Consider the following 12,617-nt stretch of genomic DNA (forward strand, 5'->3'; position numbering starts at 1 on the left):
AAAATCCATTTTACACATAACGCTGGCGTTGTTAGTGCTTCTATTTTAACACTATAGAAGTTAATGGATTCAGTGGGCATATTTAATGAACTCTATGACTAGCCTGGCTACTGGCCACTTTCCTGTTCTAGGCAAGGTAATTAAAGTCTCTCCACGCTACCGTCTTCACTAAATCTAAAAGTCCTCCTCCGTGGCCTCCCAAAGTTTGCCTGTTGCTGAAACTGAATTCCACTTCTTTCAGACTCTTCAAGAGGGATTACTTTTCCCATGTATTTATTCCTGTTAGCCATAAGCCCCCTGCCGCTTGCTTTTCTACGTTGCTAGAGTAGAAATCCTGGAGGTTATGGCCTGCACAGCTTGAAGTCCAACTTCATAAATACATCCGATTTCACAGCAGGCGTATGTGGTTTTGGTGGCTGGAGTTGGTTAAGAGTCAATTATTGCACTTAAAAGGCTATCTTATTAGGTACGCCAAACAAGCTCCTACTCCGGCAACACCTGCAAAAGCCAAGAGCACATTTCTGATGCCACCTTCTAGGTCCTCTACATGGAAGAAGTCCACAAACCCATCCCAGCCTCTTTGTTTGACTAGCCAGTCTCGTTTTGTCCTTACGAGAACATCTGTGATGCTTTCTGCTAATGGTTCGATGCAACTTTCTTGGTTTATACTCTTCAAGTGTTTGGCCACAAAGGCACCAAAAGAAATGAGAGTCACAATCCTGCCCCAGTTTGTTACTCCGTCACTGAAAACATGGACCATCACTCGAGACAAAGATTTGATATCGTCTTCGTTTTTGATGTCCAGTTTCCGAAGCATGCCTTGGAAGGCCGTCTCGTGGTTCCGTTGCACACCGTCCCCGACCCGTCGCAGGGTCTCTAACGCCTTCCGGCTGGCGGCCCCAGACCCACCCAGTGGCTTCGCGTCCTTGGTGCCGGTTGCCTGCTCCCGGAGGTATCGAGAGATAATCTCCAGGGACTGCCGGTACAACTCGTCCTCCTCCTCCTCTGCTGGGGGCGGCGTCGAGGGGAGTGAGCCGTCCTTGCCCGAGCTGTTACTGGCCTCGCCGACCAACTCCAGCAAAGGCAGGACGGCCGGCCGCTTCCCTAGAGGCTCCGGCTCGCACCCGTCCAGCTCCTCTTCGGGCGACATGATGGCGTCGGTGGCCGAGGATTCCATCTCTTCGGGCAGCGAGGCGCGGCGGGTGGGCGCGAAGAACAGCAGCCTGGCGGGGGTCGCGGTGACGTCGGGGCCCTTGGCGCCAATGGGCGAGGGCCGCGCGACCCTCCGGGCGTCGGGCGCGAGAGTGGCCGGGGGGCCCGGGCCGGCGCTTCCACCAATCACCTCGCCGGCTTCCCCTCCCCCTACCTCTCGCCCGGCGTGGCCTCCTTTCCCGCAGCCAAAAGCCGCCTCCCCGGAGCGGAGGCGCCGCTGCCGCTACCTGGTCCGAATCCGGTCCCCCCACAGTAGAGGTTGAGTCCGATTACTGCGTTTCTCTTGAGGCCGAACGTCTCAAACCGCCGCCGCCGCCGCCTACTGAGAAAAATGGGGGAGGCCCCAACTCCTATCTTGAAGAGATAGGAAGTAACGAGTCTATTTTAAGTTTTTAGCTGAGCTACTCAAAGGCCATTAGTTACTTGGCAAATATATTTTTACAAATTTAGGCTATTTCCTTGTTCTATAATTTAAATAATGGCAGACTGTTTAAAGGACTTAAACAGTTTTTCAAGCATTTCCAGAGGATTTCTAAGCTTTAACACAAGAGATTAGAATAAGAACTACTGTCTGGGCTCATTGCAATAATTATCTCATTGCTATTTAAATAACCCCCTGTTGGCAGTACAAACACTTTCCTCTTGTGAAACAAAAGAGAGTTTGCATTAGAAAACTAGTTTTTATGCACAATAATCTTTGTAAATATTTTGAAAATCCCTGATAACATTCCCCCCCAAAATAATCCTTCTATGATTTGTCCTCAGTATTATTAAATTTTGCCTATCTCTTCTGTATTGCTTTAGAAACCTCTTATTGAGCATCTAACTAAGAAATAAATTTTCCCTTAATTTTTTATTTATCATTTTGTAAGTCTTTAAAACATAGTACTGTAAGGACCCACACTCATTCCTTTGCCTTACTTGCTTAAATAACGAAAAATGTAAATGAAAAGAAATTGAATGTTTCATGATCAAGCTGAAGGAAGAAATTTAAAAACTGTTGAACATAATTAATGTGTTTGGCACTTTATAGAAATGATGTTATTTTATGTATGCATTACAAAAAGCCTATGAGGAAAAATTTTACGGGTGAGAAAAACCCAAGATTCAAGGGAATTAAGAGCCTTTCACCTGAAGTTACCTATCTTATATGGACGTGTTGGTACAGATTTCACCAAGAAGTACCCATTCTTTTCTGCTCTTTCACTGCTGAAGGGTACTTTAAACATGATAGTTCTTGGTCTGAATTATACTTTAAGTTACAAACATTGAAGTGCAGACAAAGCAATGAGTCAGCAATCTGATATGCTTAAGTGTTTCTTGGTAAATTAGGAGAAAAGGAGGAATCTGAATTTTTTTCCCCATTACTGAGATTATCTGAGTAATTGAGAAATACCAGTAAATCCGTTTAGTTGATTGATATATTGGGTTGGCCAAAAAGTTCGTTCAGGTTTTTCCATACCGTCTTACGGAAAAACCCGAACGAACTTTTTGGCGAACCCAATATATCCCTTTGTGTCTGACAAATATAAAATAATGGTGGTACGATAGCTTGATTTACATCTAGCGAATGTCTTTGTGTGATTATGTGTGTGTGTTTACTGATAATTGATTAGTGTATCTTCAGAAAAGTCAAACAGATTTCTTTTGCATTCTAACTGCAACTTGATGCTAGATAAATGTTCTAGAGTCACAGGTGCCAAAAATTTTGTAATTTAAAATAGGCACATGAACATAAGTAAGTAGGAAGGGCTGAACCAGGAGGGTGGGAGTCCTCGATTCTCATTCAGTTCTTTTTCATTATGAGATTTTGAGCAAATTGTTCTTGTCTTGAGGCCTCAAAAAGGTAGAATTAATCCCCTCCTCAGTCCCATTGCTTAAGTTGGAATGAGGACCAAAGGAAATGGTCTGAAAGTGCTTTGACGTTCTATAAATAAGGATTGATGCTTGGCTTTTTAATGACAATAGACCCCTTTGAAAGCTGGAGATCTCTTTAAAATGTTTTTTGAAGTGTTAGAGGATCATGAATCCTGTAAATCCTATCCACACGCTTTAGATTATGAACTGAAGCTATGGGTTAAGGAAAAAGAGCAGATCTATGTATAATCTAGAGTGTTAGCTAATTTATGCAAGTTTTTTAGTTAACTTCAAATTTTATATTTGTCCTGGGGATTTCCAGGACGAAAAATACCAGCATATAGTAGGCTGTTTGAATGTATTTGTTGAAATCTTTATAATTTATACTTGGAGAACTTACACATTTTTCCGAGAATGAAATATGTTGAACAAGTTTGAACCGGACTGACTTTCACTTGTCATTTTGTAGTTCAGAGGGTCTCCTCAGCCCTGTGCCTGTGGTCTGAGCACTCTTCCCCACTACTGGACACCTTAGCAGTATTGAGTGCTCCTTGCACAGAGGTCCCTTGGCGCAGACCAGCCTTCGGCAGGGTGTTTTCCTGCTTCTCACCTGTGACTCATCACAGGTGGCCTCCTGTTGCAGTCAAGCTAGAATGCATAAACATGCGCCCGCAGGCAATCACGGAATCCACTCAAAATTCTCAAGGACAAGCATATTTAAGATGCTAGTTCTTCTTAATGGTTTTAAAAAATCAATAGATGTTTAGTAAATAAACCTCTAACTTTGCAGTGGTCTCTCATTTCTTAAGAAATGCCATGCTGGCTTATGTGGCAAAATTAAAAATTAATCTTCAGATTATTCCTGCTTTTCTACAGATTAGAAAGCAAAATTGCCTTTTACTCAAGTTCAGTATATCCATAGTGTCCTCCCAGCCTTCCTGGTTCTTTTTGTAAGATATCCTGTTTTTGTGTCTGAAATTAGCTAATTGCTGGCAGGCACAGTTCATGGTGGTTGAAAAGGGCTGATGATGCTTTCTGAAAGCTTAGCGTTATTGATTCTGGTGTATGGTCTAACCCAGTGATTGGTTTACTTATTTCTTAACTGCAGTTCTAGCCAGGGATACATACATTTTACATTGTGATTCAATACACATGAATACACCCTTACCTAAAATAAGTTTCATGAAATAATAATTACCCTTACTACATGTATTCCAATATCTTCTATTTCATTAAAAATATTTTTATTGAGGTATAGTTGATTTACAATATTATATTTTACTTCTTTTTTTTTAATTGCTTGTCATGATCTATTAAATGAATTAACATGACCTACCAAAGGGTTTCAAACTACAGTTTGAAAAAATAGTCTTAAGTTATATGACAATTTTCACTTTTTTTCTTATGATTTATAATATATTTGAGGGTATCATTTCATTTAATTTGCATGTTTCAAACTACAAGTCTTCAGTGAGGACTATCCCAAGTGTAATCCTTCATCTGCAAAAAAAGTTAAATAATTAAAAACAGAACACTTTGTGGGGATTTTTGTTGTTTTTTTCAGTTGTTTGGATGTTTTGAAGTGAGGATGAATTTTCTGTTCTTTTATTCTTTTTCCATATAGTCAACTATTAAACAACATATTAATTATAAGATTTATGATCCCTTTATTTGTTGAACTTGTTATGACTAACTTGGAAATGTTTGTTGCTCGTCCAGCAACAATTAATGTTTTACATTTAATGTTTTACATTTTATACAAATTGTGGTAAAGCCGGTAAGGAACACTGAATGGCATAATTCATAACTTGTCATTTAGGGAGATTTATCAAAATTAGCTTTGCCTCTCTACCTTTTCTGTTCAAAAAAGTAGAAAAAATATTTTAGGCAGAATTTTTTTGTTTTTCTGGCTTTTAATGAGCTCCGTGCGTGCTTGACCTGGTCAAGACGATGACATTTTGACTGTATGAACATCTTCCTACAGAATTAGAAGTGTTTATCACCAACCAGCCAAGATGAATATGGTGAAGAGGATCATGGGGCGGCCGAGGCAGGAGGAGTGCAGCCCGCAAGACAACGCCTTAGGACTGATGCACCTCCGCCGACTCTTCACGGAGTTGTGCCATCCTCCCCGGCACATGACTCAGAAGGAACAAGAAGAGAAACTGTACATGATGCTGCCAGTGTTTAACAGGGTGAGTCCAGGTTGCCAAGCACATGCCTTCTGTGATGGGGTGGTACTGCAGGAATCTTGAGGTTATAATAAGTCACAGACTGGAAAAAAAAAAAAAGATAGAATGAAGGAATTTTTAAGAAGCTGATTCCTTCCTTTCAATTTGCTATAAGGTGATTTGATGTGAGATCTGGTCAGAATGAACTCCTCTTAGTTCTAGCAGATAAAAGGAAGATTGCGAGCATTTTGTAAAATGTTCCTCTAGCAGTTGATACTTGGAAGAGGGATAGGTTGTAGATTACCACTTATGTTATTTCCATTATCTTTTGAAGTGATGATTTATGGCATCAAATGGAGTAGTCACCCAAGTGCTTTTTACACTTTGAACAATCATCTCAGTTTATGTTGTTGTTTGGTGGATTTTCTATAAAAGAACTTGCAAGAGGATAGTTATAGGCTCTAGAGAGTCAAAATAGAGCTAATGTTTTAATGCATTTTGTCAAGTTGATCACATGTAGCAATCTTAGTGGGGATTTTTAAAATAATTTAAACATATTTATCACAGATGTATATGTACATAGTTTAAAAAGTCAAGTACTTCCACAGGCTCATAGGGCCCTGCTGCTCTCCACTGCTAATTGTTGCTGCCACTTTTAGCTCTTTCAGCTTTTACATAACATACAATACTTTTACTGCTGTCGTGATGATTCAGTTTTAATTGACTTCTTACTGAGAAATAGGAGAATTAGCTTTTTTTTTAAACTCCCCATCCCTCCAAAGCATGCACACTCATACATGCTACCCTCCTCTTATCCTTTCCATACAATAATGCCATTTGTTTAAATAAGATTCAGTGCTTACAGTCTCCTGACCCTGCTGTAAATATTATTCATAGATGAACCTCATAGCAAACCACCACTATTTTGCCACTCTTATAGAACTTGTTTTCCCCAGACTTTGTAACATAACTGTCTCAATTTCTGTCTTTCGTCATGTCTCTTTCTTTTTCTCCCCCATCTCTCTTTTTCTCTCCTTAGACCTATCTCTGTGCTTCCCCTATCTTTCTCTCCTTCCCTTCCTGTTTCTGTCTCTTTCTCCCCATCTCTGCCTGTCACTCCCTGTGTCTCTCTTCCCCATCTCTCTCTCCTCTCTCTCTCTGTTCCCCTCTCTTGGTCGCTGTCTCTCCCCACCCCCACCCCCGCCCAGTTCTCTTTCCTTGTTTCTCCCCTCCCATGTCTTTCTCTTTCCCCTGCATCTGTGACTCATTGTCTCCCTCCCAAAGTCTCACTTGATCTCTTTATTGTTTGTTCTCTGTGTCTGTTAGTCTTTCTGTCTGAAATTTCCTAGGTTCTTTTTCTCATTATTTTGAAATTTTATTAAGGCTTCATGATGAACCTTCTTAATCTGCAAACTTGTACTTTTCAATTCTGGGAAAATATTTCTTTGTTAATATTCTTCCCTTTGTTTTCTATGTTCCCTTTTTCTGCAGCTCTATCAATCAAATATTAACTCTTCTGGATTAACCTTATGCTATCATATTTTTAACGTCCTTGAATTCTTCTTTATTAATTTAAAATTCTGCAATATCTCCTCATCCCTCTGAAAATATTAAAGCTTTTTCAAATTTTCTTACGCTTCTTTCATTGTTATTTGCTCCAAATTACTGTTTTTTCTCTGTTTATATAATTTTCTTTCATATTAGTCTCCAGATGTCTGGTGATAATTGTCTATACACTGATATTTAGGAATGAGGTATTGAAACACTAATTGGAAAGTACGTGTGCAGGGGTTAGACTTTTCCAGTGGTAAGATGACCTGGCTGGATAAAATGCCGAGATTCGTTAACGTAGGATATGTTGATATTCCAGGAAGGGGTGTTTTCCAGTCTCCTGCCTGGAGCATATATACTTGCTAGTGTTTTCTTAAAGCTAAGCTGAGGAAGAAGACTGATGTTTCATATTCAGTAGATAGACTTTCACTTAATCTCCAATTTACACCTATCAGTGTTCCTGGTTGTTCCTCTCTAGGGGTTAGACCTCCAGGTGTGTACTGCACTTGGGAGGAGCAGTCACCTTCAGTTTCTGGGCTGTTAAATAAGAATATCTACTTGTGGGGTTGGTATGAAGATTAAGTAAGATAATGTACTTAAAGCACTTAACAAATGCTTGTCCTAGGGAACTTGTGTCTATTATTATTACTGTTGTTATGGCATTAAAAATAAAGACATTACAAGGTGAAGCAAAGATTATAAACTATTTATGCTGAAATAATTTCATATTGAATATATGCTGAAATACATCTAGTTTATGTATTACTCACACCAAGCCAAAGGCTAATTTGACAACAGAGAGGAAGGATAGACTCTACATATTCTATGTTTATTTGTTTGCTTGTCTCTTCATTTATTCTGTTATTGTGTATTACTGATTTCATTCAGTAAATATGTGTCAAACAAATAGACATTGTGCTATACATTGGAGTTCTGAGATAAGATACAGTCCAGTTTTATAAATCAGAAGTGTCACAAGGAAGATAAACATGTATTTCTGTTGGAGAAGAGATAAACACATAAACAGATAATGGAATAACAAAGAAATGTAATATTAGAGACACAGCAGAGTATCACGGCACCCCTGAGAAGAAAGTTATCGGAAAGTCTGTGGGGATCAGGGAAGGGGAGTCTCCCTTGAGAATGTGATGTGATTCTTGAGTTCTTAAAAGATATGCATTAGCCAGCTTGGAACTAACTGGGCTAAATTAACCAAGAAGGTAATTAGAGTAAGAAGTTAAACCATGAATCAAGGTAAAGGCTACAAACATTTTGATGTGTGCTAGCATCTATAAGTGGTCCAAGAAGTTGACATTATGTCAAGGAAGGGTAAAAAAATGAAAGACTGTCAAGTTTGATAGGCACATCATGACAGGTTTTATATCATATTAAGTGCTAATACTTTTTCTCCGAGGTGTGCAGAGCCAATGAAGTATTCTAAGCAATAGAATAAGAAAGGAGAAGGGACCAAAGCAAGGCTGTCTCTTAGGTTTCTAATTTGGGAAGCTGGGTGGATATTTTTCCTAGTAGCTGAGAAGGAGAGGTATAGGGGACAGATTCAGTTTGGGACATTGAGTCCAAACTGTTGATATTTGTGAACTTCCCAAGTGGAGGTATTCAGTAGGCAATTAGAAGCTCAGGTGAGGGACTGTGGGGACTACTGCAGAGATGTGGTAGTTGGAACCCTGGAAGGGGATAAGACATTACTCGTGCCTCCTACTGCCCCATGGGTAGTATGCTAAGGATGAACCGTGGAGAATATGAATGTTTAGTGAAAGAAGGGGAACCCATAAAGGATACAGAACAGGAATGGGTCAGTAGCAGTACAAAAAGAATCAGGAGAGGCTGGTTATGGAACTCAAGAGATAAAAGTTGCAAGAAGGAGGAGAGCAGTCAACACCGTCCTATACGTTAGAGAGACCCAGAAAGATGGAGACTGAAAAATGTGCATGAGATTTGCCAGTTTGAAAGTTACTAGAATGGCAGCACGAGAAAGCAGTGAGTTGAGCAGTGAATGGGAGATGAGAAGAGACAGTATGGACTCAGCTTGTAGAAATATGAAAGAAGAGAGGACAAAAGAGATTGATGGAGGTGAATTTGGCAATAGGGGGTTTGTGTTTGTATATTTCTGGTGTTTTGCTTTGTTTTTAAAAATGGGAGAGATCCAGGCATGCTCATGAAGAGAAGGAAAGAAACCAGCAGAGGGGGAAATTGGGAATTTTTAAGACTGAAATTGAACATAGAGTCAAATTACAGGTGGGTGAGTGAGCCTTGAACAAGAGACACCACACGCTTCAGGAGAGCATGTCTTGTTGGGTGTGAGCACAGATTTGTAGTGAAGGTAGTGGAAAGTTGAATAAGATCTTGCTTGATGACCTCAGTTTCTTATAGTTATCAACAGAAGATGTGGTCTGTTAAGAGTCTGGAGTAAGTAGGTGGAGTAGGAGACTTTAGGGAATGGTGATGGTTTGGAATATTAATGAAAGGGAATCAAGAAGGATAGTTGAAAGGGACAATAAAAGACTTAAAGAGTATTGAGGGCTCAGTGAAGGTTGGAGATAGTAAATTTGTACTGGATCTTATCCATGCAGGCGTGTGATTTTTCTCATTCAGTTACAAAGCAGCGTGTGTGTAGAAGTAGAAAAGACGGATAGATGCGATATATTGGGACTGAGGTTTTGCCGGGCTGGTAAAGCAAGAAGGGCAGGAGTAGAGGGACAGAGCATAGTTAGAGAGACTAATTCACATATCACTCGTGGAATTGGGTGGGATACCATAGGAACAGAGCAGAGGATGTTCATTTTTTAATCTATGAGATAAAAGGCTGAGAGTGAGGGAGGGGAGGGGATGATAGAGTACGAATATGAGGAGAGGTAGGGAAAGGTTTAAGACAGCTGTTTTGAAATTGGGAGAGAACTGATTATGGACAAGCTATTTTTTCAAGCCCTGTTGAGGTGACAGTCATTAATTTTTGTTACAACCAGTCCTAGGAAATTTTTTTTTTTTCTTTTTAATTTTAATGTTTTTGTTTTACTTCAATGTCACAATGTACTATTGGCTATTAAGTAGTTTGAGATAATTTCCTTCTCTCAGATTCATGAACACTGACAAGGTGATGATAATGTTAAGAGTCGTTAGGACAATTGTTATTCTCAGCTATTAATATAGATTAATAATTAATATCCTGCATATGTATCCCATGTATTTCATCAGTTAAGCTTCCACAGTCAATTCAAGTGAGTCTTAGACTAGAAGAATCAAACAAATACTTGAGGTTTTTGGGGTTTTTTTTTGTTTAGAAGATTTGAGTTGCTTTAGTGATTATTCTCTATTGCTTAGACTGTTTGCCTTAGTTCTGTTGTGTTCTGTGTTGCCATGAGTCTCTATTCTTTCAAGTCAGAAGTTTTTAGTTGGCTGATTAAAAGCATATACATATGCATTGCCTTAAACCTCTAATACAATGAGTGATTTAAATATCATAAAGGTTCATTCAACTTTTTTTTTTCTGTTTTATTGTGCTTCACTTTATTGCAGTTTTTACAAATTAAAGGTTTGTGGCAACCCTGCATTGTCAGATGATGGTTAGAGGTTTTTTTAAATTAATTAATTTTTTTATTGAAGTATAGTTGATTTACAATGTTGTGTTAGTTTCAGGTGTACAGCAAAGTGATTCAGTTATATATATATTCTTTTTATACATATATACATATATATATTCTTTTTCAGGTTCTTTTCCTTTATCAACTTTTAACTAATGAAAAGAAAGTTATTTCTGTACTATTGTGACCAATTTAAAAAATATATAAATTATATTCATTGGCCTATCATTAACAAACTAAAATTGTCCTTAGATAGGACATCACATCCATTAAGTTTTGAAATAGATAACCATATTTATTTAATGTTTGACAATTTATACTTGAACATTCTCCACTAGTAAGAAATAGCTTGGATGAATGAATAGCTCAGTATGGCTCCAGACTTCCTGCCACGATTGCCAAAAATGAACTGTACTGTTGATTTTTGAGACTTTGTTTGATTCATGCCAAATGGCAAATAAACCATATTACAGTTAGACATGGATATCCATCTACAGAATCGTTTTTAAAGTGTGCTTCATACTGTTATTTCAGTGTGTGATTTTGGCCTTTAAGAGACACGAGGTTGAGAAATGGCATGTGTTGAGCCCCTTTTCTGGGCCAGGACTCATGCTGGGTTCTTCAGCTGCCTCCTGTGCTCTTCATCACAGTCCTACAAGGGCACTGCTGGTATCCTCCTTCTCACCAATTCTCTCAAACTGAAAGATTATGGTGAGGTCTGAGAATAGCTGGATAATATTTAATCAGCATTCTTAAAAATAATTAACCTTTAGTCCCAAGAACAAAAGCTTACAGAAAAATATACTTCATTTAAACGTATTAAAAAATGAATAACATTTTAGTCATCTAAAAGTTAACTGCCATTGTTAATTACCTTGGTATATGTTATCATACTAAATTGTGTATGTTAAAATATAATCTTTACTAACTGGATCTTCTTTTAGAGACTCCTCTTGTTTTTGAATTTGCTTCTAATTTACATTCAAGAAACATCTAAGTTGAATCCAATGTCTCTCTCTTTTTTTTTTTTTCTTGCGGCACGCGGGCCTCTCAGTGTTGTGGCCTCTCCTGTTGCGGAGCACAGGCTCCGGACGTGCAGGCTCAGCGGCCATGGCTCACAGGCCCAGCTGCTCCGCGGCATGTGGGATCTTCCCAGACCGGGGCACGAACCCATGTCCCCTGCATCGGCAGGTGGACTCTCAACCACTGTGCCACCAGGGAAGCTCCCAATGTCTCTTCTTTTATCCCTCACAAGTAACCTTTACTTTTTAAATTGTTGGCTTTAGAGGAAGGATACTCAAGTTCAGAACCAAATGCGAGATAGATCAAGAGTCAGACAGATGAACTATTTGCATATATGAGGCTTATGTTTACAAATATACAGCTTTGTTACTTATTGCATAGTACCAATATTGGAGAATGGAGCTTAGGTCTGTGCAACAAAGGACTTCCTAGTTTCACCCTTGATATGGTTAAGCTTACTTTCCCAGTCATTGGCAAAAGTGGGCAAGCCACACTCAGAGCAGATGAGAGTACATGTTCTCTTGAGGCAGGCGTACCCTAGAAGGAGAGAGAGGGACTGAGATACACCTTCTCATTTTCTTCTCCTGCAAGTTCGTGGTCCTTAGGAACAAGAAGACTGTAAGTGTTAATGTAATGATTTTTATTAATTGGTAAATGCAATTACATCTTCACTGTCAATTTTCAAAATCTGTTAGATGTATCAAATTATTCATATACTCTGTAACTTAATTTTAGATATTACGTATATTTAGGGGATAAAAGACACCATTTTAGAAAACTTTGTAAAAATTCCTACCTCTCTTTTACTAATATTTACTAAAATTTTACTGAATAGCTTCGTTCGGTAACAAATATATATTGAGCCGCTGCTTCCTGCATGCCATTATACAACACCATTCATTTGTTCCCCCTGAGTATACCAAAAATATTTTAGTTGAGGAGCAGCCAGGAAATTTTCTGAAATTTATTTAGGTGGATATTTAAAATGACCCTTCTAAAAACAAGTCGAGGGCTTCCCTGGTGGCGCAGTGGTTGAGAGTCCGCCTGCCGATGCAGGGGACGCCGGTTCGTGCCCCGGTCTGGGAGGATCCCGCGTGCCGCGGAGCGGCTGGGCCCGTGAGCCGTGGCCGCTGGGCCTGCGCGTCCGGAGCCTGTGCTCCGCAACGGGAGAGGCCGCAGCGGTGAGAGGCCCGCGTACCGCAAA

At 39.4% G+C, this 12,617-nt stretch overlaps 1 protein-coding gene and 1 pseudogene across 3 annotated transcripts in view; one reads left to right on the forward strand and one right to left on the reverse strand.

The window, feature by feature from the left end:
* Positions 1-454: 454 nt before the first annotated feature.
* On the reverse strand, positions 455-2,441 carry LOC307057332 (induced myeloid leukemia cell differentiation protein Mcl-1 homolog; annotated as a pseudogene). The gene is made up of 2 exons: positions 2,354-2,441; positions 455-1,562 (listed from the first exon to the last, which is right to left on the reverse strand). The product of its transcript is annotated as an induced myeloid leukemia cell differentiation protein Mcl-1 homolog (transcript).
* Positions 2,442-5,069: 2,628 nt separating this feature from the next.
* Positions 5,070-12,617, forward strand: part of WDFY3 (WD repeat and FYVE domain containing 3) — a gene marked incomplete at both ends in the record, with an annotated part of 173,774 nt that continues 166,226 nt past the window's right edge. Inside the window, one exon of one of the 2 annotated variants that reach the window (XM_079701144.1) lies at positions 5,070-5,264. In XM_079701144.1, coding sequence (XP_079557270.1) covers positions 5,085-5,264 — 180 coding nt within the window. The remainder of the gene's footprint in view (positions 5,265-12,617) is intronic. The other variant, XM_079701145.1, reaches the window with a different exon arrangement.

The sequence above is a fragment of the Hyperoodon ampullatus genome (genome assembly GCF_949752795.1).
Source record: "Hyperoodon ampullatus genome assembly, chromosome: 1".
In the NCBI taxonomy this organism is placed as follows: Eukaryota; Metazoa; Chordata; class Mammalia; order Artiodactyla; family Ziphiidae; genus Hyperoodon; species Hyperoodon ampullatus.